The 27,681-nt window shown below is 36.7% G+C and overlaps 1 protein-coding gene and 1 long non-coding RNA gene across 8 annotated transcripts in view; one reads left to right on the top strand and one right to left on the bottom strand.

The window, feature by feature from the left end:
- DENND4C (DENN domain containing 4C) overlaps positions 1-27,681 on the top strand; it is an 80,083-nt gene that overhangs the window by 18,955 nt on the left and 33,447 nt on the right. For all 6 annotated transcript variants that reach the window (XM_056325377.1, XM_056325378.1, XM_056325381.1 and 3 more), the window contains exons 2-11: positions 8,398-8,725; positions 14,797-15,049; positions 15,956-16,025; positions 17,267-17,436; positions 19,041-19,282; positions 20,118-20,184; positions 20,853-20,911; positions 22,225-22,369; positions 22,714-22,889; positions 26,152-26,252. In XM_056325377.1, coding sequence (XP_056181352.1) covers positions 8,415-8,725; positions 14,797-15,049; positions 15,956-16,025; positions 17,267-17,436; positions 19,041-19,282; positions 20,118-20,184; positions 20,853-20,911; positions 22,225-22,369; positions 22,714-22,889; positions 26,152-26,252 — 1,594 coding nt within the window. In that variant the 5' untranslated portion in view covers positions 8,398-8,414. The remainder of the gene's footprint in view (positions 1-8,397; positions 8,726-14,796; positions 15,050-15,955; positions 16,026-17,266; positions 17,437-19,040; positions 19,283-20,117; positions 20,185-20,852; positions 20,912-22,224; positions 22,370-22,713; positions 22,890-26,151; positions 26,253-27,681) is intronic.
- Positions 88-27,681, bottom strand: LOC130142909 (uncharacterized). 2 transcript variants are annotated; one of them, XR_008819569.1, is made up of 3 exons: positions 27,540-27,681; positions 17,418-17,484; positions 88-499 (listed from the first exon to the last, which is right to left on the bottom strand). It is a non-coding gene; the product is annotated as an uncharacterized LOC130142909 (long non-coding RNA). The 2 variants fall into 2 exon arrangements; XR_008819570.1 differs by lacking the exon at positions 88-499 and adding an exon at positions 3,588-3,739.

Below are 27,681 nucleotides of genomic sequence, written 5' to 3'. Positions count from 1 at the left end.
TAGATTTTCCAAATGTTACAATGACTTCCCGACACACTGTCTTGTATCCATCCAGTAGAGTATTTGTCTTTTAGTTTAGCAGATCTATGATCTTTAGGCCAGTTTATTTAAGAGTAAATCTCAGAGCAGAATGCATATACATTTTTCTTGCAACTTCTTTACTGCCAATAGCTGGGTATAATTCGCTTGCATTTGTGTAGAAGTTCCAAGTTGTGCTTAACATCTACCTTGCTTAAAAATCTGAACTGTCCAGGCTGTTTACAAAATAAATATTTCAGCCACATTGCACACAAATTGCTGAAGTTATTCTTCAGTCTGGATTAAAATGTATTTCCTATGCAGTCTGCTTCTAAAAATGTTATTTGGTTATGAGGAAAGTATCCCATCTTGTCTAAGTTCTTCGGTCGTCTATGTATGCATACTGTAGGCTTTCACACAGCAAACACTTCTTCCTAAGCAGTAGTTTCCACACATTGTAGTTTTTGGTCACTGTCAGTATCTGAAAGAAGATACAAATTAGTTTAATAAACTGCAAAATTGTATGTTAGCCATCAATCACTTGCAAAAATGCCGTTATAATTTCACTTCTTTGACCATCAGTTCACCTGTATTTTCGGTTAAAGAGGTGTATGGACTTGGATTATATTGAAAATAGGTTGAAAAAGGTCTTCATGGCTTTAGTTTTATTTGTGATTTAGGGTCAAGAATATCTCAGTTCTGAGTCTTCACGTGAGTAGTGAAGGGAAAGGTCACTGATTATAAGAAAGAGTTGGTCTTTCTCATAAAGTATTAAAAAGGCATCTGCTTCAAGGGAGCATTGTATAAGATAATATGGTTACTTTACTGCTACTTACTGCAGTGTCTTCAGTTGCAGGAAGATTGTGTTTTGTCTATGAAACTGGCTGCCATCTCTCTGATATTAGGCTTGTACTGATCTGGTTTCATGTATTTCTAGGGGACATTTGCTTAAAGCAGAATTTGAAGCTACTGAGATTTGTATAAGTGAAGTCAACTCTATTTCATAGACTTGCTGTGTAAAAAAGAGAACTTCTTAAATTCAATTTGTGTATAGTATGCAGTGAGTTTTCTTTGTAGGTAGTAGAGTGGTCACAGATGAAGAAATAAGAGGCTTTTAAGACCAAGTTGATTTTTCCAGGACCCTGTGCAACTGTTTGTTGGGTTTTTTTGTTGTTTGTTTGTTGTTTGTTTGGGTTTTTAAGAAAATGCAAGATCAGTACTCCAGTTAGGAGTGAACTGAAAAAACCTTTGGTATCCACACACATGCTTGACAAATTTATTTTATTTATTCACAGAGATACCAGCGTCTGTGCCACTTCTTTCCAGTAGCTGAAAGGAAGAAGTAATTACTCAAGGATTTACCTGCACATAAGCTTTAAAAAAAACGACCTCTGAACCCATGCTATGGGTGGTTATTCTTACTCTGGACTAAGTGTGTACACAGGTTTCCTGGAATACCTTCTCCTTAGTAGTGTCAGATACAAATAAGGCATTTGTATGTAAATTATCAGATTAGAATTTATGGCAAACCGTTTCCTTTTCCGCGGCATGCAGTTTTATAAAGCTTCTGTTTCCATTTCTTTAAGTCCACTTGCCAAAAACCACATTTACCTGTACCATTTGTTTCTAGACTTACACTGGCTTTCCAGTCTAATTTTAAAGGCTAACTCAACGTTCAATGCATTTTTAGGATTAGGACAGACCTGTACTTAGAATTCTAGACTTCCATCGTTTTATCATGGGTTCAAAGGGACATAGTGTAACTTATGCCATGAATTTTTAGGAATGAAAGACTTCTAATTAATGAAAAGCTTTTCTGCAGAAATGGCCTCTTGTCTCTACTGGCGTGAAACTTCCTGGGAAGTGGAGGACAATGTTTTATTTTCTGTATTAGCCTGGGGTTTTTTTGACTGAATCTAAACTGTGTTAGAGGTTGGTTCAGACGTGCCCAAGTTTCTTTGGTTCAGCATGGGAGGCCCGCATGGTGGTGGGACCACACTGCTGTGTGGTCCTGAAAATAAAATAGCTGCAAAAGTTCTGTTGATAGGCCAGGAAGGGTACCATAGTTAGACTTATATGGCCACATTGCTCGTGGCGTCTGAGTTGGTGCTGTAGGTGCTCTGCACAACATTATTTGGCATAGTAGTTATGCCGATGTTGCCCCGTGGGCGCGCAGCACCAGGTCGCACACTGAGGTGCGACATTCCTTACGTCCTTATTCTGGTTTGCACGAAGCGGGGAGCTGGGTGCCAACCCACAAATGTCCGGGTCTCCGCCTGTCAAACCGCCACACTGTTTGCACAGTTTAAAAGCATACAAAGACATCACCCCTCGCTGGTTACCAGTTACCCAGCTCCTTCATTACTCCATTTCCCATTTGTCAAATAATCCTCTCACTTCTCAGTTTGTTCACATGCTCAGTCTCAACTTCTTTTGGGCCTGGGGGGTTTCCCGAGTCGGTGGTCAGTGAGTGGGTGGTTGCGATCTGTCTCTGCCGGAGTTACCTTTCCCCTGGCTTTGCTGAGCTCCTTGCCCATGTGAGCTCCCTGCCAGCCCATCCACCCACTGGAGGGGCTCCCCTTGGGGAGCTGCTGTTCCTGAACAGAAGGATTTGCCGGTGCTTCACGATGCGCTCAGCAGGACAGGCACAGCCCTTGGAACATGAATTCGCCCTGAACAACTGATGTGTTCTAATTCTCTTAAAGTCAAACTACTAACAATACATTCAATGTTACTAATCATTTGCTATCACTGATGTCCAAAGTTTGTTCAAAACGCTTTCTGAAATACTTGAAAGCTTCTAAGACTATACATGCTGCCTGCCAGATCACCCTCCTAGCATCATTTCCAAGAGCCTTTTTCAAAAATGAAGAATGTGGCCTAAACATTTGATGAGGTTAATGGGTTTTGCACCTCACATGCTATTTTCAGAACAGATTTTTATTCCAATGAATACTATCTTAAAATAAAAAACTGAAATGAAAGGCTGAAATCGTACTCTCAGACTTTCTAAAAAGATAAAAATTGCATGTCATGCATGTTTTCTAGGAACTTTCTAACGTTTAATAGTATTAGAAAATAAATGAAAATTCTTAGGATATGAAAGTTTTAGTGTACTAATTTTGCTAGTACTCTCTTCTGCTGCACTTTATCTGTACTTCAGATAAGCAGACAAGCACTTTCCTGTAATTGCATACTTGAGAAATGAAGTACTGTGCTTACGGAGAATTCTAAGCAAATGTTACTTCACTGCAAATAGCCAGTGCAGTAGTAAAGCAAATGATGTTCATTAATGGATTTAAATGGAGGAGTTCTGGGACAATAGTTGTGGATACAGTAATGTTAAGATGATTATTTACTGTCACTCAAGAATATGACAGGTAGCTGAAACAGACTTCCACAAATGTGTATGTTAGAGAAGTCTCTTTTTTCTGTGTTGCAGATAATGCAGAAGAAAACTTTTTGTTATGTCTAAAGAACAGGAGTCCTCGGTTATGGCAATATCTGTAAATGAAGACCAACAGCTTTAAATCAGTAATCTCCATTTTGGAATTGAAAAGCTTGTTACTACGTGATAAAAGCAACATAGCTATGAACTGAAATACAGATACAATACTTACATTGTCATCTTTACTTCATGGTGGCTGTTTGTAACTTTCTCTCATGCTCTCACAAATTTTTTTATCTTTGCATGAACAGCTCCTTGTTGTATTTCAGCTAACTGTAAATAGAGGAAAATGCAGTCTAGCTGCATTGAAAGAAAAAAACTAACTGGTGTTTTTAGACAGCAGTCAATAAACAAGTAATTTCTTATAATGTGTTTTTTTTCAAAAGTGTCCAGAATTCATAAAAGTGATCCTAAGAATGGAAACCTTTTCCCCAAGGCAATTTCATGATAAAATGTCTCCTCACGAAAGGGCTATGGTCCATATGACACTAATAGTTGAGTTACTGTATTTTTGATAGAACATTGTGGAAGAATTTTAAAATTCCATTTTTGTTGTAAGAAAGACTGTCTTTTTAGAGAGGTCAAACTTAAATGGACTGTAGGAGAGAACATTTTGCCATATTCTGGTGTTTTACAGTGAAAAGAAGTTGGGGTTTTTTCACTCCTATATATTTGTGCTAAATGGATCTCTTGACTTAGACTAGTTGTACTAACCGCCTTTAAGTGCAGTCAGTGCAGGTTGGTTTTGTTTTTCATCTACAAAACTAATTACTTCCAATAGGAATTCCCTTTAGAAGCGCAAGGGGAATTTAAAAGAACATCTCTTATCTGAAGACTTCCTATCTTTTCTCCTTTTATTAAAAAATAATTTTGTTTGTAAACTGCTGGTAGCAAACTTCCCTATTGGTGGCCTATGAGTGAATTGGAAAACTAACTTCAATAATTTCTCCGTAGCACTTGTGGATCTGTGTGGACTTGGAAGTTTGTAATTCCTCAGACAGTACTGTTCACACTCTTAAAACAGAATTCCCAGGTTTTGTTTGAGTTTGACAGGAACTGAAGTAGACTTAAAAAAAAAATAAATTCCTACTTGGGACTTTTATGTTGACTTTTTTTTCAATATAGCTAGTGTTTTCATCATCCAACACCAAGGTAACAGTTTTTATTTTTAGATTTTTTTTGTATTTGAATTTTGCCCTACAAGGGAATGGGGTGTTAGAATAAAAATCCCAATATTATTTTCTAAATGTTGAGTTTTCCTGTTAGTCTTGTGATGTCTCATTGAAAACTAACAGAGGCCAGTATCCCTTGAAATTATGCTGGGGAAAAGTTGCCATGATAAAACTTAAGATAGGTCTCTTGACCAACCAAACAAAGAACGTTTTTTCACTTGTCTATTAAAAGGAGCAGTGTATGTACTTATGTGAGGAAAAAAAAATAGTGGAAAATGACAGTGGATTCATCTTGTTCCCACACAGATTATATGTTTATTTTTTCCTGCAGTTCAGAAGGCAAAGTATGCCTATAGACTAACTGAATTCTCCTGTTTCTATTTGTTTTGGTGGCTACCTGCTAGTGTCTATCTGTACTTGTAAAGCTATTGCATTAAGGATGATATCCATGGCTTAATAAGAGCTATTACTTTAAGTTCTCTTTTGAGAGATTGTGTTACTTTAAATCTTTCTGAATTTGGAGAATAAATTCATGAAGAGCTGAGTTGCACTGCTTACTTGAAACCTTGCTTCTCTTATTGTCGTGGAAAAGGAAGGGAGCTGTTTTGAGAGACTCGGAACATTTTGACAAACTTGCTAAATGTTGTGCTGACATATGGTGCTTGTGTGCCAGGTTTTTCAGCTGAATTGTCTGGTGACTTTGACTTCTGCATGCCATATATTACACAGAGTTTCTGTGAAGTAAATCATAGACTTGGCTAAGAGAAAAATATAAAATCATAGATGTAAGGGTATGCTCCTTAGCAACGAGTTACTACAGTTCTATTGATCCTTACTGGTAAAAATGTGGGAATGGATTCTCTTCATTTGTGTTCTAAATTTCCAAATCTTAGTATTTAATTTTTCAGGTCCTTAAATTTTTTCTCCCTCCATTTACCATTTAGGAAAGCTAAATTTTCACTTTAAAACACATTAAAGGATAATATTAACGCAAGTCCAGGGGCTATAGCTGTGATTAAAAATAGAAACTGTTGTGAGATTTTTGACGTACACTGTTAGTGTTACTGGTTTATTTCCTGCTGTGTGGTAAACCTAAGCATGGGTGACAATTTTAATGTTGCATTGAGAAAACGTGATACCAAGCTGTGTGAACGTGTAGCAGGTAATAAAAGTCTGGATTATTTAACAAAGGTGGGTTTTGGGGTTTGTTTGTTTGTTTTAGGGGTTTTTTTGTTTGTTTTGGTTTTTTTAACTTTATATGATGCCAACTATATTGCTATTTTTAGCAGCTTGTTCCAGTAATTTGGTTTCACATATGTCAAGTGTGAGCAGTACTTTCCAGATTACAAGATATTCTGGTTCATGACTTTCTATTCTTTTAAGGGGAACAGGGAGAGGTTTGTTAGTTTATTTATTTTTGTAATTCTGTGAACAAGTCCAAGCATCTTACGAGGCAGACTGAAACATCTTAGACTCCACTGTTTAATGATTAACCCAGTGCAAGTCAGTGCTGCTACTGAAAGGGGCATACCGCTGCTGCTTTTGGGCTAACACAGTGCATCATTGGAGAACTGCTCTGCTTGAATACTAAACAGTCTCTGGCAGGTTAGCATTCAGTCTGAGCGTTACGTGATTGCACAAACTATAGTTCTGGACAAAAGGGAAGGTGGGAATGAGCAGTGGCAGTATGGGGAGGGACCTTTTAATGGAAGGACCAATTTGTATGAGATCAAGTTGAAGCCATTACCCCTGCATTTTATGCTGACTCACTTACCTGTAAAGGGCTTTATCACTAATTTCATGTTGTTTACGACAGTAAAAAGGGTAAACTTCTGCAAGTTCTGTAGCTGAAGGTGATTCAGAAGTTTCCACAAGTTGCTGTGGATTTGGAGTAATTTTCTTGGTTTTTTTGGAGACTTAGGCACTGAACACCTGACAAATCGAATGAGCCTTTCATATCTCCTGTTGATACAGCATCCCTATATTTTTAGGTCTGAAAATGCAGTCATGTGAGGAACTGTGCAATGGCTTTCCCCTTTTCAGGGAAGTCAAACAGTTCTGTGTCTCTTCCTAGGATCTCTGTTTATGGATTGCCCTATAAAAGCTGTTAGCCAAAGTGTTTAGAGAACACTGAAGTGATGTTATGAAAAGCATTGTGGAAAAATATTGCAGAGGAGAAGAGTCTTTTAAAGGGTGTCGGTACTCTTCTTTCAAGTTTGAAAGGATTTGAAAAGTTGTCATTTCAGTGTTAGAAAATAAAAAGTGGGGTTAGTTGGAGTACAGAAGTATCACAAATTTGCATGAAGTTATTTTCCTTCCCCTCCCTACTTCCATCTCATGCTACAGTACCTTGCAAAATAGTGGTTGGTGCGTAAATTTCATCATCTTATGCTAAGTTTTCTTAGTAAGCATGCAGAATGCATAACTGATTTTTCCTTTAGCTGAGTACACAGAACACTTTTGGGAACAATCTTTAGTAGTCTTATAAAAGTGTGAAGATGTGACATATCTTTTCAGTGTAATTTCGGTAAGAAAGAGCAGGATAAGAACAGGAGGAGAAACCACATTGCAGGGAACAGGATTATGCTATCTCCACCACACCACCTTTCTGTTGGCAGAGGCCGGTGTTCCTGCAATTATCAGACTAGGACATTCTAAATACAAGAAGACTTCCAATTTTGGTGCACTTGTTAGCTGGTAATACCCATGGACCGCCACTTCTTGGTGTGTGGTACCTTGGCAACTGTGGTGGTCTTGTTTTCTAAGTTGGGAACCAAGCTTCCATTCTTGGTTAGTTTTCTAGAAGGGATCCCCAGAAATGTGATAGAAACATGGAGATCTAAAAGAAGGTGGTTCCTTGCTCCCTGAAGGGGTGTAATAGTATTCAGTTTTATTGCTTGGCCACTACTGTTTAAGTATTTCTCATTCAGCTTTTAGGTATTTCATGAGACTGGATACTTGAAATTGTACTTGGGATATTTGAGCATAGTCTGTCTGCTCTTAACAGAAACTTGCATTTCACAGGTTTAAAATCATATGCTTAGTGAACATCACCAGCATTGTGAGAACAACTCTTTCTAGATCTGTAATGTGCAGCTAAGCAATTGTGTGTACAGCCTGATCAGCTGATGAAATGTGGGTTTGGATGTGTGATTTTTTTGTAAACGACTTCCAGATGTTGCAGTTGCCAGCTGAATGTCTCAAGACTGCACTGTTAGGTCTAGATTATGAAACAAAATGGAGGAAATGTGCCAAAGGTAGTGAGCCTATACTTGGAATTGTTGCCTCAAAAATGAAATTAAAAAAAAAAAGAAAAGAAAAAGAAAAAGCAGCATGATTCTGTAGTCAAGTTACTCACTAAGCAATGGATGAAAAATACAGATGCTTTAAGTTAGGCATAGCTGCATTAATTTATAGCTTGTGAAGAACTTGAATGGTCTAATAGCTAATGCCAGGCAATTTTCTGTGTAGCTGCTGTGTTAGGAGGTTTGAGTTTTTTATCTCACTTAAACTTTCTTGTACTAAAACGTGACTGTTTCAGTGCTAGAACTGAAATCCAGTTACCAACAATACTATTTCTTTGAACAGCAGAAATCAAAGTTTGCTTTGGAGTTTCCCTAGAATTTTCATGAAATCTTTATGTAGGAAATTTTTTATTTGCAAAAGTTTCTTTAAAGATTTTAAATTCTCCTACTTGTTGAGGGAAGGGGTTTAGCTTGAAAACAGAGTGTTTGACTTCTTTCTCTTTATTTTCCCCAGGAAGTACTGACATAACCATGATAGAAGACAAAGGTCCACGGGTGGCTGACTACTTTGTAGTGGCAGGGCTCACTGATACAGATACTGCAACTCTTCTGGACCAAGAAATAAGCAGACATGAAACAAAGTCAACTGGTCCAAAGGCTCCAATTACTGACATTGCTGTGATAATTAAATCAGCTGGTGAAACTGTCCCAGAGGGATACACCTGTGTTGAAGCCACCCCTACAGCCCTTCAAGCCAACTTAAACTATGGAAGTCTAAAGAGTCCTGAACTTTTTCTTTGCTACAAGAGAGGCCGGGACAAACCACCTCTTACTGACATTGGGTGAGATTTCTATAAGAATTCCATTCCTCCTTCAGTAATAATAAAATCTTATTCCGCATAGATGATGATGAAAACAGATGTGAGAAAACTTAAAAACAGATTGTCTTTGAATCTATATCGCTTATTGTGTGTATCTGTGTTGTATTTTCTTTCTGAAATAAGCTGAAGAAAGTGTCAGTCTTCTAGTGAACTTGTCTTTTTAGAGTGAATGATAATATTTTACTTAAACAGACAGGAGATATATAGAGAGATGGCGCAAATTAAATGTGAGAAAAGAAGTTCTCTGCTGCAGTTTTATGAAAAGTGAAAGAATAGTACAAAATTGAAATGGTATAGTGCAAAGCCAAAAATATAACGTGTTTAATCTGAAAGCTCTGACTTCAGGAGACAAAAATTACCACTTAGTGGGATTCACTTTAATGCTTAAAAGATATCACTTAAAAATCATAGGACACTGAAACACAGATCTTAAAATTATCCACCTACCTAGCCACCTACCTAGAATCTTGTAGCCTGCCTTACTGTCAGATCACAGTATTTGTGAGGTTGCTTACACAACATGGTTGGCTGCAAACACTGGATTATGTAGTCTCTTGGTAACTCTAATCATTCTTGTATTTCAAACCCAGGGGTTTTTTATGTCTGAGGTGTAAGTTCCTAAAGAGATACTAGTACTGTGTTTGAGAGCTTTAGATATAGTCAATGCTTTAAGTTCAGTGCTTAATAAATGCAGGGGGCAACCTGGCAGGGAAACTCTGAACTAATTTTGTTGCTTATAGGATCCTGAGTTTAATGTAAATATTCAGGACCAAACCCACAAAATCCCCCAAGATCTTGAGCTGGTGGATATTATAGTCCGTCCTCAATCTGTAATAACTCATGCAGCTCTACAGTATTGCCTAAATTGCTCTATATAGCACTTTTCTGGTTTGGATAATGATGTTGTAGAATTACTGGGGATGTAATGAGAAAGAAAATGGAACATGAGTGAGGGGAACGGTTACAATGATGGCAGAATAAGGAGTGTATGTGTGTTTCCTTATTTATTTATTTATTAAATAAATAGCAAAGAGTAAAGGAAAAACCCCTATGCATTTATATGTAAGCTGTAATAAGTTTAGTAGATTTAATGTATAAGTTTAAGCACATTAGGCACAATGTCTACATATCCTGCTTTTGACCTGCAGTTTGAGTGCTAACTGGCAAGTAGAGTCCAGTCAGGAAGAAACCGATAGTGAAATTTTAGTAATGAAGTGAGTTACATGGCAAGATCTTTGCTCTTCAAGTTGTATAATTAACATGGTACATTCTAATTTCAGTTCATTTTGATAATCTAAATTTTGTTATAATAATCTTCAGTGAAACTGTGGATTTTTAAAATAGTGTGTTCCCATGTGTGTGACTGACACTACAAGATGAGATAACTGTTACAATGGGATTTGACTGTGTGGAATTGCAGTATGAAGTTGTTTTTTGAATGGTATGTCAAACTTCAGTAAGTTCTAGCAGAAGGAAGAATTTTGAGGAGTTCCTCACATGGATTCCTAAACCATCAGTCTTCAGCATGTGCCTTTATGGAAGCAACTCTGCTAGTGCATGTTTTTTTTCACGTCTCCCTCAACTTTAGGAGCTTGAATGCTTGGGTAGCTTTCATAAGGAATATTTGATAAGCAAAATAGGCAAATAGTTGGCTGACTAAGGGTTTCCTGAAAAGAGACACTTTTTAAAACTATTGGTGGAAAACTGTGGTATTTGGCAACTGGTATTTATTCTATATTTTGTTTTACACAGCTCTAGTTAGAGTGTCACACCTAACAAATCATGGCAGGCTTTTCTCTCTGTGCAATGATGCATATGAGTGTTTTCCCCCTGCTGTTCCTGCTGTTTTGCAACTACGTGCAAGAAATTGTTAGAGCAAACTTTTTTGTGTTGTTACGAATTTCAGTGTGTTCAAATAAAAGTGGAGTTTGGGCAAGAGATGTATGTACATTCTGAAGACTAATTTATGCTGTTCTATACTCTTTTAATTAAAAAGAACCAAGTGTGAAAGAGCATTTTATCTTTCAGCCTTACATATCCATTAAGTCAGCTGACAGGCTGAGTGGACTTAATAGCTCGAGAAAGAATGTATCCCTTGAAAGAGTCAAGTCCATAGTCTTCTGTCAAGGTTGTTTATATGTGTGTGTGTGTATGAAATTGAGTTATCTTGTAGCCCCAGCATTCAGATGATTCTTGGTAAATGTGTGTCTCTGTATTTCTTTCAGGGCTATTTTTAGGGAAACTAATGAAACAAATACTGTTTTGAGAAAGGGGGAGATGGGAGCGTGCTCTGCTGATTCTCTGCCATTGTCCTTGTGTTCTCAATTTCTGTACCCTCCTCCATCCTCTTTCCTTCCTATTCTTCCACTGATTCTTGAGTTGAAGCATCTGTAAGCTGCTAGTGACTCCCTGCTGCAGGTGCTCACTTGCACATAGTTAGGTCATGTGCTGTGCTTCTGGGTGTTGCATTTGGGTAATTCAGCTATTTGTCATTCTGTTGCTTTCCTAACCAATATTTTTGCTAATGTTCCAGAAATGGACAAGAACTGAGATCTGAGATTTGTTTTGTGCAGTGAGACAAGATCTCACCTCTCTTTGTTTTACACTTTAGTTAGGAATATGGGGGAGCTCCAGCACTTGTTTCTTAAACAGAAGAAAATCTGACAGAAAAATGCTTTCCAAGTGGAAGTGGTTTTGCAATTTCTAACACCTACTGCATCTGGTTTCTGAAAATACCTGCAGGAGTATCTTGCTTTACAAGAGATGTATTTAAAAAATGAAAGCGAACTGAGATTTCAAGAAGCATAATAGAAACTGGAATATGTTCTTAACAGCCAACATCTTCCATTGTTCCTTAAATCCCACCAGTGTGACAGCTGTAGTTGGTGTTAGGAACAGCCTAGGATAGTAATGATGAAACTAATCACTTGTATGTTTAGACAAATAATAATAGTAGTGGCAGTAGAAATAAAAGATAAGTCAATCTTTTCCCTACTTGACCCAATGCTTCTCTGACCCTTCTACTGCCTAGTATATTTATTTTATTTCCTTTACTGCCTTCTCCTAAATGAGACAGGAAAGGTTATTATAAATACTTACTTTGCATAAGGGCTGTGAGAGGCAGGAATGTGGTTGGACATAGAGAAGTCAAGGCCAGAGAGCAGTCCCACACAGTACAATTCCAACAGTCCAACTATTCTGAAATTATTTTCTGTGGATTAAGGTTTTTAAGAGCTGCAAGAAGGTAGTATTTATCTTTTCTGAACTCTTGTCTGATGTATTGAAGTATACCTTTAAATAAGTAAAACTGGTCATGAGAGAACTTCCATGTACAATATGAAATGGCCTTATGAAGATAAAAGATTTTTTTTGGCCTTTCTTACAAAAAAAGGACCTACTAAAGGAAATGGTAGGTAAAGTTTTGCTTGAAATTAAACTTTATTGAAGTTGATAGAATAATGTAGCAAATAAGGTATACTTAGGGTGAAGGCCAAGGTATAAGCTCATAGGAAAAGGAAACCAGTCTTACCCTGTTCAGTACTATTCAAAGGCAGACAAGGGGAAGTTTAAACAAGTAAGTTTTACTTACTTTCTCAGGGAGGACTTTGTGTGTACAGGGTATCGTGTTAAATATTTCGTGCATGACTTCTGAATGTATTTGTCTGAATCATTAAAATAATTGTTTAATTTGAGTGATCCATGGGGGGTGATTTTCCTCTGTTTGCTTGTTTTCTGAAATTCAGTACTGAGTGTTAGGTCAGGAAATGGTGTGGGTTTAATACTACTTCTGCTGGTATTGAAGTAGGGGTGAAAGTTGCTTTCATTTTCTTTTTGCTTTTGATGGGAGGTGAACCCACTGTTACAGTTTTCTTGAACACTGCTCAGCCCCTTACCCCTTAGAAGTGTTTGCACAACTGAGATATTCTTCAGTCTTTAAGTATTTTTCTGAGAATACTTGTAAACCTATTAAATTGGACTGCTGGAATTGTCTGATTAATAAGGCTTTCCTTCTCAAAAGCTGTCAGCTGACAAATGATTCTGGAATAACTTTAAATTTGTGGATTTTATTTAAAATACATGACATCAAAATAAAACTGAACTGAAATTTCTATTGGAGGCTGCTCTGTTAATATTATCTTCTGAATAATGTAAGGCAGTGATGTGAAGATTTCATGTAAACTCCATGCACAGTGAAGGTGGCCTGAGAGCTGCTGCCATTGTAGTTGTTGGGTTTGTGTTTGTTTAGTTTAGTTTTGGGGCTTTTTTAAACTTATGAAGTAGGTAACCCAATTAAAAAAGCAAAATACATGTTCTTTGAGAAGATGAGTTAATTTAGAAGTAATGTGAAGCCTGTACTTTCTCTGTACATATCTTGAAACTGTAGCAAGTATACTAAAACTTGTTTCAACTTGGAAACACTGGTGTTAGGCTGGTTTTGAACCTGAGGTTACACATTGTTTAAAAAGTAATAGTAGTTTGAGTATCAAGACTTCTTACAAGTGAAACAATTATCGAAGGCAAGAATATTGTCCTCCATGAACTAGCTGAATAAATTTATGTGGCAGCCTAGTAGCTACATCAACGTACTCCCAAATTATGTGATTTCTTTGGTTTATTGAAATATTCTAGGACTGTAGTTTATGTATATCCTCAATACTGTAACAAGATACACATTTGTTCTGTGGAATTAGACTAAACAGTAATATTTGCATATTCCAGTTTGAAGATGGACAGTAATGTTTAAGTAATTTGGAAATTTTAATAGTATATATATTTTTTTGTGAAAATGCTGAGAATTATTTGATCTGGAAAAAGCTGTGGTTTTTTGTTGGTTGCTTGCTTTGGTTTGGATTTTTTTAGCTTATGCACATGACTTTTTGAAGTTTTCAAATTTGCACTTACTAATAGCGTGTTAAGCATTTAACCAAGGGTATTTTGGGGACAGTAAAAGATACATTGTATGGTTATTTTTTGTTTTAAACTGAAGTTGTAATACATGACATGTGGAAAGCTGCAGGTCACAAAGTAGCAAGTTGTAATATGTTACCTTTAACCTAAATCTTGCCGTGTATTGTAAAGATGAAGACCTATGTGGGTGGCTAGTACTCTGTACATACTGCAGAGAATCAAGCAAATGTAACCATTGCTTATTGGGGTGTGCAATGGGAGATATTGCCCTGTGATTGCAGCTGTGCATCAAAAATATGCAGTGATGCGTAGTTTGACTTCCACATTTCTTCTTATGGTTGCTTCCTAAGAGCTTATGTTTGGGAAAGACGGTGTGTGAACTTTTTAGTTCATTTAGCTGCTGTGAAGCCATGAAGGATTTTTCTTTTCCTGCTAAGAGTATGGTGTTCTAAACTAGTGATCTGGCTAGAAAATCCAGGTACCATGTGAATGTTGCTGTAAGGCCATATGTTGTGCTTTCTAGTAGTACAGTTAACTGTAGTTATGTCTTCCTTTACTGTGGAATGGAGTACTAGGTGGTGGTTGTTGTTGTCGTCCCCCTAAATGTTATTCAAACTATGGATGTAAATCATTACTGAGCTTGGGGTTTTTGTCTGTAAAAATTCATCTAGGGAGCACACTTCTGTCTTCTGTGGTTCTTTTGCAACAGCATGCCTTAAAAAAAAAAAAAAAGAAAAGAAAAAGTCAAGCTTGAAATTACTTTCCAGACATTTTAGTGATGGAAATGTATGCAAGCAGTGTAAAGCTTCCTTTGTGTTTAATTTTCATTGATAGTGCAGCATTCCTACTAATTCTGTAGCTAAATCCCTTTCATTATGGCTTGATTTTGTTTTCCTGTGTTTACTACAAAGACTATGATTTGTGCCCACAGAGATTTCTTATATTTAAATATTTCTGAACAGTTTCTTTGCCTCATTGTGCATGATGAAAGTATATAAAATGCACATTAGAATGTTGCAAGGATGACATTGGGTGCTAACAAATGGACAATTTCTGTGAATTTGTTCAAGTAATTTCATATATACTTGAATGCACAGAATATTTTGTTTCCTTCCTGTCTGCAGAGTTCTATATGAAGGGAAGGAGCGCATCATTTCAGGCTGCGAGGTGATTCAAGCTACTCCTTATGGTCGTTGTGCTAATGTTAACAACAGTTCAGCTTCTTCTCAACGAATCTTTATCACATATCGAAGGGCTTCTCCAATACGACCTCAAAATTCATTGGCAGTGACGGATATCTGCGTAATTGTTACCAGCAAAGGAGAAACCCCTCCTCATACTTTCTGCAAAGTTGATAAGAATTTAAATTGTGGTATGGTGAGTATTTAAAAATGAGTTCTGCTTTTTGGGTTTGTTTTTTTTTTTTTCCATAACCCTCAAACAAACCCATAGGAGTGCCTCTTAAACTCTTAGCACTGTTATCATTGCGTTCTATCACAGTTCAGTTTTGTAAGTTTTATAGCTGTGATTTCCTTTCATGTTAGGAATTACTTGTTTGTACTGATTACTCACTACTTTGTTACATATTCATGTCTAGGTGCTATTTAGGAGTTGTGTGATGGATTTTTTTATTTATATATCTATTCTTAATTATCCCCTCCTCTTCGGTGATGCTGGACTCAGGATGAATCACAAATGCTTTTTTGCTAGTTAGCAATAATGCCTATGTTACTAAGACGCATAAGAACGATAACCACTGCTTATAGTTTCTTCATGTGCTTTTATTTAGCCTGTTTTGCATTTAGCTCACTTGGGCTGAAATAAGTGGAGTTTTTTTGAATGGTAGAGTGTATTTAGACAAACTGCAAAAACACTATGTAAATAATCAGTTTATGGAAGCATGGGAAAAGCTTCAAGTGATGATGTTTAGAATTTCACTTCTGCTGATGAGGTTCCAATAAGAGTCTCCTTTTAAATGACCAAGAAAACATGAAGCTGCAAAGTATCACCTTCACTTTTTCCTATTATACTGTAAGTCAAAGAGTAATGTGGTGGTGTGACTATTTAACATAAATCTTGTAACCTGTAAGAAATGTGAGAAGGGTCAATTCTTGTTTTCATGATTTACGGGCACTCAGCAGCCAACCAGTCATTTTATTCTATAACACTTTTTATTTAAATGTCTGCTTTGTTTATGAGTGGGAGTATATACAAATGCTTATGCTTGATTTCTCTGTTGCCTGTTGTCTTTGCTGGTTCTAAGATAAAACTTGTGTCTTCTAGTGGGGTTCCAGTGTATACCTTTGTTACAAGAAGTCTGTGCCAGCTTCTAACTCTTTAGCATATAAAGCTGGTAAGTAATTTTAGAAGCAGACCGTCTAAACATGCTAACAGAAGGATTTGAATGCCTTGTTGAAGTCAAATAATACTTTAAAGACTTTTAAGTGCTGTCTGTCAGAATTCTGTTCCTAGAGCATGTCATTGGAAATCAACTCCTATAATGTTGTCTTTGCTCTCCTAACTCTATCCAGGGGCGGGGGGAGGGGAAGGGCACCTTAATAGGAATAGCATTGTTCTGTATTAATTTTGTTCTTATGATGACAGCTTTGGTAGCTTAGGAGCTTTAGCAGAAGGCTTAGCAAGCATTTCAGCTGTAACAGAAGTCTTCATATTGCTTGTGTTGGTGATGATGGAGGAGTAGTAATTAAAAATTCTGTTCAACCATACTCATATTTCTTTTTATCTTTCACAGCTAATGCAACATCTTTCATTTAATTTGAAAATTAAAATGTGTTCCTTCAGTTCCACAGCTATTCAATTGTTTCTTATTTGAGGAGAGACAAAAAGTCTTGTCTTTTAAGTCTGGCTTTTATTAAGGTTTTTAGTGCATTGCTACAGATTACAGATTTTTTTTTTTTAAAAGAATTTTAACTTCCTGAAGAGTTTCTGTGGAGCACTAAGTGCACAAAGTCTCTTTGAAAAGAGTAAACTAACAAGTAAAAGTGGAAAGCATAGATAGTGAAGTCAGTGCATCATAAAATAAGCTAGATAAACACCATTAATAAACCAATGCTTGTGTGCCTGTTGTCTACCAGCAAGATTAGATATGTTTCTGAAAACTGAATGAACAATTTGTTTTAATTGAACATATTGACTGATGAGCAAAAAATGTGGACAGTCAGCTAGTTCATCCTATTTTCAATGGAGGTATTGCTGCTGGTTTTACGGTAGAGAAATTATTACTTTCTTCAGAGGAATTTCTTTGTAATAAAATCTATTCCAACAGCACATTTAAATAGCACAGATAAACTGGTTTAAATTAAAATCTTTAATGAGTTTTTGCTGTGTACTCTTTTCTGAGCAGTTACCAAGAGGGAGTGCTTCAGTATTCATAAACAACTTTTAAATGATTGTTACTTGGATGACTTAGTCTTACTGTCAAATAAAAGACTTTCTTGTTCTGCAGATGTAATCTTCAGCTATAAAGTCCAGATAACCAAGAGACTTTGGTGTATATTGTGGAAAATATATTGCTTACATTATTTTGGGCTTACAGAGCAAATGTACTTAATTTTTCCTTCTCTTATTCTGAAGGCTTGATTTTCAGATATCCTCAAGAGGACTATGAGTCATTCCCGCTGTCGGAATCTGTACCACTCTTCTGCCTTCCAATGGGGGCTACTATAGAGTGCTGGGACCCTCAAACCAAATATCCACTACCAGTGTTCTCAACATTTGTACTGACCTGCTCTTCTGCAGAAAAGGTATGGCTCCACGCTGTGTCTAGTTTTTTCTTTTAGTTCAGATGGCTGCTGTGGAGATAAATAGGCATTGTTTCTTCTGTATTTGAGAAATACTACAAAATGAATTGTTAAATCTTGAGCCTGTGTGTAAGGCAGAAGTAAACCAAAACAGGAAATAGCTGCAAGACTATGTGCTGTTCAGTTCCATGTAAGCTGAACCATACACTTAACAAAACCAAAATAACAGTGCATGTATTTTCCTGTTCTTTCAAGAAAGAAGTTTCTGGGAATGGAAACATAGCCTACATGGTACAGAGATGTTCACGTACCACATGTATTGGCAATGTTTAAGTTGGTAACAGTTTTCCTATGGTTGACTTAAAAGCCACTCTGTGAGTTTGTGTAATTGGGCTCTGTAAGTATCTGTGTGTGTGAATAGGAAAATAATTACCAGAAAAACAACAGGGTAGGGGGAGGAAAAGTATGTGCTGAAAGGTAGCATCTGAAAGGCTCTGAAGAACTGATGAGCTCCTGAGACCAGTGATCGTGTTGAATTCACATGAAGTGATAGACGCAAGACACCAGTAGTCTGCTGAATCCGTACAAGACCACTAGCACACATGGGCACCAAAAGTGTGTTGCGTGACTCAGCCCACATGTGAGAAGTCAGTGTCTGCTATACACAAACAGAACGACAGGATTATAGGTACACCTTGATGAAGCAAGGGAGACCTTGGTTGAGGTTGGTCTCGCAGCTGTTACTTCAGCTTGCCAGCTGTGTCTGTTTGTGTGTGAACTGCATGAAGGAATAAGTGAATGTAATGTGTGATTAGCTCTCTGTGACTAATAAACAGCAACTTAGCTTGATTAGTGTTAACAGCTCAGCTTCCACTCTGCCTCAGTCCCCTATCAGGGAAATTTTATATTCCTCCATTTCCAATCAACAAAAAAAGTCTTTCTCCAATATATTAATAGTTATTTTGCAAGGAGGAATGCAATAGCAGCCAGTATTTTTCTCCAAGAGAATATATGCTGTAGTATCCATCTTTCCCTGTTCTGCTTTTGCTAAGCTTGCCAGAATAATTCAGTCAGTTATGAAACTGACAAATGGGGAAGAAGTATTAGAAAAGGTCAATAGCTGTTTAGCTTAATAAAATGAGTGAAGTCAAAGCTAAAATAATTTTATTGTTTAGTGTGGTAATGATAGGGTAATGTACTGAATGCTAGCATTTCATGAGGTATTTTTGTGTTTGTTTGGATTTTTGATCACGTTTTTCTGGTTTGTTGTTGTTGTGGGGTCTTTGGGGGTTTTTTTACCGTAATGGTTAATGGATAAGGTTTTGTCACAGCAATCGTTTTTTATCCTTCCCTTTCAATTTACTGAATATGAATACTTTGTTGAGGAATAGTGCAAGGAGAGAGACGGAGAGGCACAAGAGTCCAAAGAATTTAGTTTATAAGTGTACTTTGTGTATGTTGCATATGTAAAAGGTCATTTCACAAGCTACCAGCAAAAGCAGTATAGCATGTGTGTGAACACCAGGCACTTACGGATGCTTCGAAATTTCTGACCCAATCTGCTGTTAAATACTGGGTATGCTCAGCTGGTTTTCTTCATCTTTTAGGTTTATGGTGCTGCAATTCAGTTTTATGAGCCTTATCCGCGGGAGCTGCTAACAGAAAAACAACAATTGCAGCTGGGTCTCCTGACAGCTGTGGAGAGGAAAGCAGTTACTTCCAAGTCCATCAATTCCAACAAATGCATCTGCCTTCTCTCACACTGGCCTTTCTTTGAAGCCTTTCGAAAATTTCTTATGTTCATCTACAAACTGTCTGTTTCTGGACCTCATCCTCTTCCCATTGAAAAGTAAGTAAAACCTTTCTCAAGTTAATGTGGGAAGGTAGCTGTATCAGCTCAAGAAATCATGTGATTTATACATGTCACACTTAGTTGGTATATTTGCTCCATCCTCTTGCTTGCACTGTGTAGCTTATGTTGTATTGATAGAAATTATTGCTGCTTCTGTTTAATAGTAGTGGCTCTTGCAGTGCCAGGAAAGTGAACTGAATTTTACCGTGGCTTTTCTGTTAGAGAATGTCAAGCCTGTTTACCTTTGTCTTAACTGTGTCAAACACAGAAGATGGCTGAGCTTTAAGATACATGCCAACCTTTGCAGTCCCGCATTTTAGGTTAATAAATACAAGCTGAGGAAACACCGGTGTCTGTTTCCAGGCACAGCAACTGCTGCTGATGTTTTGTTTGTCTGTCGGTGTAAACTCTGTAGAGGATGCTTTTAGTGGTCCTAAAAGTGTGCTGATATACAATGTTACCTTCAAAACTGTATTAGACATCTGGCAGTAAAGCGTATAGTTTCTCTTTGCTAAGCCTCGTTGGAAACTCTGTAGCATGGGGTTAGGCTACCTGGGATTCTAAATGGCTTGCCTAAGTGCCAGTGTGTTCTTATCTTTTGTATACATATCTGAAGCTGCCAGTATTAATTTTCATGCATGAAATGTGAGTGAATGGAGCTTCTTTGTTTCAGTTTGCATAGGTAGGCTCTGAAACTTATCAAACCAGTAAATAAATCCTAACAGCCTTTCTAAAACATGGTACCATAGTAATTCCAAAATGCGAGTAACACTGTTTTCAGTCCCTAATTACTCCCCGGTGCTGATTTTGTAACATCATGTCTTCTTTGCAGGCACATATCCCATTTTATGCACAATATACCTTTTCCTTCACCACAAAGGCCAAGAATTCTTGTGCAGGTAAGCAAAACATTCGTTTCCATTTTTAGTTACAGTAACAGCAAACGATCTTTCTTGCTTTTGAAAGCCTGGTTTCTTCCTTTAGGCTTTTTTTCCGAGTTTTAAATACCCATCTATAGGAAGGGAAATGGGAAGAGATGAATGGGCTCGCCTTCTCTTTTATTTGTGTAAACCTCGGGTAACTTAGCAAAGCAAACTGTTTTGGACTTAAGGTGATGCAGGTGGTAGCAGCATCCTACTCGCACTTTGAAATTTCTGCCACGTATTACCTATTCATTTTATAGGCACCATTTGCATTACCTCCGTGGGGGCCATTTGTTTTCTGTCTTTCTCTCACTTGTCCACCCACTACTGTGGGTCATAGGTTAGTCCCCTGGGGCCCTGTCTCTTATGCTTCTCTGTTTAATCACCTAGCAGCAGTGACATGTTCAACACTGAGTCACAGGCAATTTCCTGTAACTTCTGAGAATTGTTTCAGTGACTAATACATGCTGTGTTGACCTAGTGAACACAAGTCCAAAGATTGTCACTGATTTGCTTCCCTCGCATGGCATTGTGACTCTGTCTGCCAGGCAGTTTATGAGACTGTGGATATAAGTTTATGTTGGAATATTAAACTGTATTAACCTTGGAGTTGCCCATATCAATCATACTACTTTGTGTTTCAGCTTTCTGCCCATGATGCATTAATACTGTCTCAGCCAGTTTCTACACCATTGCCATTAAGGTATCATTATTAATGCTTTAAATGTATGGTACTTGAAAAATTCAGAGGTAAATAGGAATTAAGTCATAGAAGGAAGCCAAACATTACTGCAATATTAGTAGATTTTATAAACAGAAACCTCAATATGCATTCATAATATTATACGGTGTGTCTTTCTGACATAGACCTGTCCCTTGTGGAAGAATAGCATCACTAATTATCCCGAAAAAAAGATGAATTGCCAGATTATTGTAGAAACTATGCAGAAAGAAGCAGCAGGCTGTAAGGAAAAAATATGTATGTATTTAAATATCTTGTCTTTTCAAAACCTGTGTAGTAAGCAACTTTTTTTTTAATAACATAGACTATTATCTTGGTTTTTTCCCTTTTTGGATCCAAGAGAGACATTTATATCAAGCAGATGTGTAAAATCAGTCAATGCACAAGTATGCAGATACTTTGGAAATTTGTAATTATACCTAAAAATTTGTATTTGTGCTTGAAGGTTGATGCAATCTCTGTGGGTACTGCCTGCATCTTCTGGGCTGTAGTTCGGTATGATGACATGGGGTTTTGCCTGAGTAGTTTTTAAGTTAAAAATCAAAATATTCTCCCTTTTTTATTTTTTCTTCCCTTAAAAATTATCATACAATATTCTATATGCAGAAGAGTCCCATGTTTAATCAACTTACACAGCCTCTTAAGTGAAAAATTGCAGCCTGCCACCAAACCACGAAGTAGCATGCAAGTGCTTTTCTAAAGACATATTTTACATCCCTGTGCTCTTACATATGCCATTACAACTTGTAAATGTGTACAGTCCAAACAGATGAAATGGAATATAAACTATAGAAGTGCATGTTGCTATCAGAATCATGGATTGATTTTACTTGACTAGTATTAGAATTTGATACTGTGATTCTAAGATCAAATTAGTTCATTATTTTTGCCTGAGGTAACCCATCATATGAAACTGCTAGTGTTATTTGTGCTTGGATTACTTGTTAACCAGTTAGATCTTTTACTGTTACAAAGACAAGATGCCTGCGCATATATGAGAGAGAGTGCCATAAGCAACACAAACTCACCAGTAGCATGGTATAACGTATGTTTCTTTAGTGATAGAATTTGAATTAATGTTTATTTGTGGCAGTGTAAGTCTCATACTGAGGTGATAGGTATTAGATAAGTAGATAGACATTTAATGTATGGTAATATACATTAGTTGGTTCCAAACAGTTGTCAGAAGTTTGACAGTAGTGATTTTTTTATTTTATTTTTTTTTAAATCCTGTAACATTCTTATTCTCTTCTCCCTTCCCATCCACCCTTTAGTGGAGCAAACTTTAGCACTCTGCTCATGAATCTTGGACCGGAAAACTGTGCCACTCTGTTACTCTTTGTATTACTAGAAGGCAAGATCCTCCTCCATTCTCTTAGACCAGCTGTGTTGACAGGAGTTGCTGAAGCTGTGGTAGCTGTAAGTACAAAGAGTTCTGTACAGCAGTGAGAGAAATCAGTTCAAACTCCACAGTTATTACAAGGCTTTTTAAAGTTAAAATGATTGATGCACTAAATGATCATTTTTCCCAGAAACAGCATTTAAAGTGCTCTAGCATATCTTATTATTATAACTGTTAGAATCATCAACGTTTTTTGCATAGATTACTAAGAGATACGCTGTAAGTTAGTGGTCAGACTTGAAGAATTTTTTCTGACAGTGTAACTGTCATTTCGACTTGAGGCATGTAACTTCTTGGTTTTTATTGTACTGTATCTGTTGTCTTGTTTTAATGCGTTGATTTCATTTAATTTTTCCTTCAGATGATATTTCCATTTCAGTGGCAATGTCCATATATCCCTCTCTGTCCTTTGTCTCTGGCCACCGTACTCAGTGCACCTGTTCCATTTATTGTTGGAGTTGATTCACGATACTTTGATCTGTACGATCCACCACAGGATATTGTGTGCATTGATTTAGACACAAACATGGTGTACATGTAAGTTCTGTGGAGTTTTTACATTTATCTGTAGAGGGAGAGATTGCTGAAATGCTCAGGAGATAAAACTTTTTTAAATACCCTTTCATCTGATATCGTCAATTTCTCACTGTCCTCTGTTCTTTTTCTTATTTCTAATGCTTCATAGCAAATTAAGATTTACTAAGTTAAGGGGTGACACTTGGTGCTGACATTAAAAATGTGATGCAGATGTTGCTATGAAGTTAGTAACAATGGTAATGTGTTCTGTTTTGTTTTGCCACTTCCAGTATAGCTCATTAAGGTAAGGGGATAAAAGCTAGGACAGAGGAAGAGAAGTTGTTCCTGGTTTGTGTTTGGGATTTGGGTTTTTTTTTCGTGCCCCACCGTTTCTTACATTTCCATCTTGACCTACCGCTTTTGAATTTGGTTTGCCTGTGTTCAGTGACTATTAGTATGAACGTGTTTCAGGACCCTTTGTGTCAGTTTTTGATGCTGTCTTACACTCAGAGCACTTCATGTTAGTGTTAATAAAGAAATATTTCTCAAGTTACAAGGGCCAGATTTTTTGTGAAATCAGTCAAGCTAAATTTGGTGTCTTGACTACATTCAATCTAAAACATTTTCACTTAATTATCATGGGTTTAATGCTTTTCTTAAATTTAAGGCATTGCATGAAGTTTCCTCTCACCTTCTTGAGGAGGGGCTAAGTCAGAGTAACTCTTCTGTTTTTCTGTAATGTATCTCAATGAGAGAACAAACTTCAGGTATTTAACGTAGTAACTTTATTAATTACCTTTCCATTTTTAATTAATTAGATCATAAATGGAAAGAGGCATCTGAGCTAGTTGAAGACGAAGGTGAACATCCCTAAATAAAGTGCACATCTTTTTGTTTGTGACAATATAGTTTTACTTCATCTTGTGTCACTTCTTAACTCGCGAACTTTATTTTTTTTACTAACTTGAGTTGGAATTAGTAAATTGATATATGGGTCAGTTGAACGCATCCTTGATTTTCATTGTGTCAAAAGGACCCTTCCTCTGCTGAAACAAATGTTTCCTTTACATTACTGAAATGTTTTGTTTTATTAGTAGCATCAAAGGAAATGCTGAACAATGGAGCAGGTTAAGTTTATTTTTATTTGGTTTTTTCTCCTTCCCCTAGGTCCCCATTAAAAACATTGCAAAATACCCATTTTTTTATCACTGTGTGTTGAAGTATTATGCCACCGAAAGAATAATCATAATAGGTGTTGTGAAAGAAGAATGTATTGAAGAAATTCAAGGAAGATAATTTGTTTGTGTGGAGATAATTGCAGTGAAAAATACCTGGTCATAAATAGAATGGAAGTTGAAGAGTGGGTTGCAGAAAAATGAAAGAGAAACAGGGGATTTAGCAGGCAGATAAGGATGTCAAGATTCTGTTGGGATGACTGCTCGAAAGAACAAGTACCAGCCTTACCTGGATTGGTTACTGAACTAAAAATCTACCAGTGGCTGAGCTCTTACGAGACACTCAACTGGAAATATTTTTCATCTTTTCTTTTACTGTCTTATAAGTCCATTTCTCCTTCAGTAGTCAACTGGCATTTTTCTTTTTTGCTGCATGTTATGCATATATCTCACCTGTACCACTTATTGACTTCCAGAGGAATTTGACATCTGTAACATTTGACTTGGGTAAATGTGAGGTGTTAGTACCTGTGTTATAAAACTTTTTTAACCAGGAAATGAGAATGTTTTTCAGTTTTGGAGATGTGTAGGCAAAACTAAATCTCCATAAAGCACTTGTGGTAAGCTCATACAGAATTCTAAAATGCTGTGTTATTAGTGAGTAAAAATTAATGTTCCATTTCATTTTATCCATGCCTGTTTCTGCCCCTCTTTGTTTCTGTGGCAAACCTGCTGCTTTTTTTTTTTTTTTAAAGGTGTAAAAGCATTTAACAGCACTGTTGCTAACTTTGGAAGACTACATAATAGAAGAATAATGTTTGAAAAATTCAGTATTTTCTAGTACATCAGTCTGCCTAATGTCTTTTTAGAGCAAATTTGCTGCTATCTTCCTTATCATAGACTGAAGCTTTATTTGCTGCCAAAAAATACTGAAGGCCTTTTACTCATTCAGCATCTTCCTTAATGCCTTTTTTTGGAGGTTTTAAACTATCTCTGTGAAAGTAACATTGAAAGCTGCTTAAGGAAGGTATCCTTTTTAGGGCAAAGATTTGAGAGTTTGTTTTATTTTTATAGCAGGGTTTTTTTCCCTTACGTATTTGGAACAGTACCACTTATATTGTTTATAGGCATGCCATTATGGTAGAGAAAAAATGGGCAAAGGCATCCATAAGTCTGCATTTTTTCTTTAACTCCTGATTCTTTGGCTTGCTTCTTAAGACAGTTCTGTGTCAATGCCAATTGCAAAGTGCAGAACAAGCAGTGACAGCATCAGCTTGGATAGTAATAACTGATAAGGCTTTGCAGCCGCAAGGTTCGTTTTATTCCTTGTTACAACAGTTCTTCCCCACCTTCTGTCTTCCAGAAAAAGGCATAGGAGTTCTCAGGATTGACTCCCTACTCTCTCTCTCTCTCTTTATGTCAACTGCTTAAACAAGGTCTGGCATTGTACCTAACAAAGATGAGCATCCCTTGAGGCCAATTTATCCCACTGCTTAATCAACCACATCATTTTCAGACTGTGAACTGAACTCCCAGTCTTCCTAGTTCCTGCTAGCCTGTGGCTTAAGCTGAAAAAACTGGGTTGCCGTAGAGGTGTCACAGTGTACTATATGACTATAAAGCCACCAGACTGGTCTTCCAGCATTTTACAGTAACAAGTTCATGTATTCCAGACTGGCTTTATTTGTAGCAGTATAGCAGGTTTATGGTAGTATAGACTTCGCATAGTAATCACATACAGATTAGTGTGCTTAAATTATATTAGCAAGACTGATAAAAATTCTGAAAGGGAAATCAGCTAAGTAAAATTTAAGCTAAAGAGTCTAACCAAATCTTAATGCAGATTCTCCTTACAGGCTGGAGAAGACTTTACTTCTAACTCGATTTATACTGTTCTGTGTCTGAGGAAAATAAGTCCTGAATTGTGTCACTCCTGGTTTTTTTATTTTTGACAAATAGGGACAGTGACAAGACTTCTTTTCAAAATAATTTCTTTTTTTTTTTAATTTACTATGTTCTGAAAATAAAGCGACTTAGGGCTGTGGAAGCTATTATTTTTTAAATGGCTTGTATTTTATATATCCCTTTTCCCCTCCTCTGTGCTTTAGATCAGACGATAAGAAGAGCACTAACTGGAAGCAGTTTCCTAAGAAGCCCTGTAAAAGTCTGCTCAGCACCTTAAAGAAACTGCACCCACAGCTTGCGGCAGGTGAAATATATGTAAAATAAAATGGGAAGGGGAAAGAACAGAAACTGCCTAAAGCAGGAAAAGTCAATACTCAAAGAAAACTAGTAAATTTTCTGATACACACCTGCAAGTCTTAAATTATTGGTGTATAAATGTAAAGGACTTCCTTCTGTCACGTGTGGTGTGAATTATTTTTTCAATATTTTATTTTCTTTGCTGTGATTTCTTAATATATAAGCTACTTTTTTAGACTTTACTCATGATTAGATTATATTCAAACAAAGATTCAGCTAAAATTGTTTGGATCTCAACCTAAACCAATATTCGCAGCTCTGATCAAAAATTAGAGAGCAAATGGGGATATGAGTAAAATAATGTTGCAGCTGTTGTGCAAATACTGCTGAGTATTTCAGGTAATAACTTTTCTACAAAAATAATCAAGTAGCTAATTTTTGATATATTTTGTCAAAAGAAAAAGAAAAAATTACCATCTTCAGCCTAATGACTTGGGACAGGTAAAAGCAAAGTTATCACTAACCGAAGAGTTTTCAGGTATTGCTTCTTTCTGACTTTAAGGTAAGCTGGTTCAGAGTATGTTAGGTTGCATCATTATGGAGGAGACAATGATAGCCTCATAGGTATATAAGATACAAAAAGCTCGTAAATTACGGAAAGAGACAAGTACATTAATTAAGAGACAAATGGTCTTGCCTCTGGTTTCTTTTTTTTTTTTTTTTTTTTTTTTGTTAAGATAGCGTTTATTTCATCTGTCAAAAGACCTCGGCTTTTCTTTTGGTTTAATCAGTAGCATGTCATGCAAGCTACCTAATATAAACTTGATCAGAACCAGTGTTCTTTTTTTGATATAATATTGCCAAAATAGAAGAATTATCTAATATTTATGTTAAAATATTTATGTATATTCTTACATAAATATTCATATTATGATAATTGGTATTTCTGTTATAATAAAAAACAGGGAACTATAATTTTCAGCAGTATGTGATACTGGTTTTTTTTAAGAGTGCAAGAGTGGTCTCTGCATGTCATCTACTTGTTCTACCCTTTGGTAGACTAAAATGTTAGAATTTTGATGAGAAAAATAGTTTAGGCCCTTTCTTTCTCGATGTGCAGTCTTCAGAACAGGGAAAACATGGTCCTTTGTGTTTGTGTTGAAATGTTCCTGGAAGACTACATTCAGTTGGGTATGTGATAACATCAGCCCAGCTGAGAGCCTTCTCCTTGTTTTATATCCTAGAGGGCTGTGTGAGCTACAAAACCACATAATTAACTTCTGAGATAACTTACCTTTTATATGAGCCAGGTCGACTGGAAAATAGTCGCAGGATTTCTAGTGTTTGTCACTTCCGAATATGGGCAAGTAGGAAAAAGAAAAATCCATCTTCAGCATCTTGCAAATTTTTAATATAGGATTGTATGTGTTGCGTAT

The sequence above is a fragment of the Falco biarmicus genome, chromosome Z, assembly GCF_023638135.1.
Source record: "Falco biarmicus isolate bFalBia1 chromosome Z, bFalBia1.pri, whole genome shotgun sequence".
Lineage (NCBI taxonomy): Eukaryota > Metazoa > Chordata > Aves > Falconiformes > Falconidae > Falco > Falco biarmicus.
The sequence above is the reverse complement of the archived record's forward strand: the minus strand, read 5'-3'. Positions and strand labels throughout refer to the sequence as shown.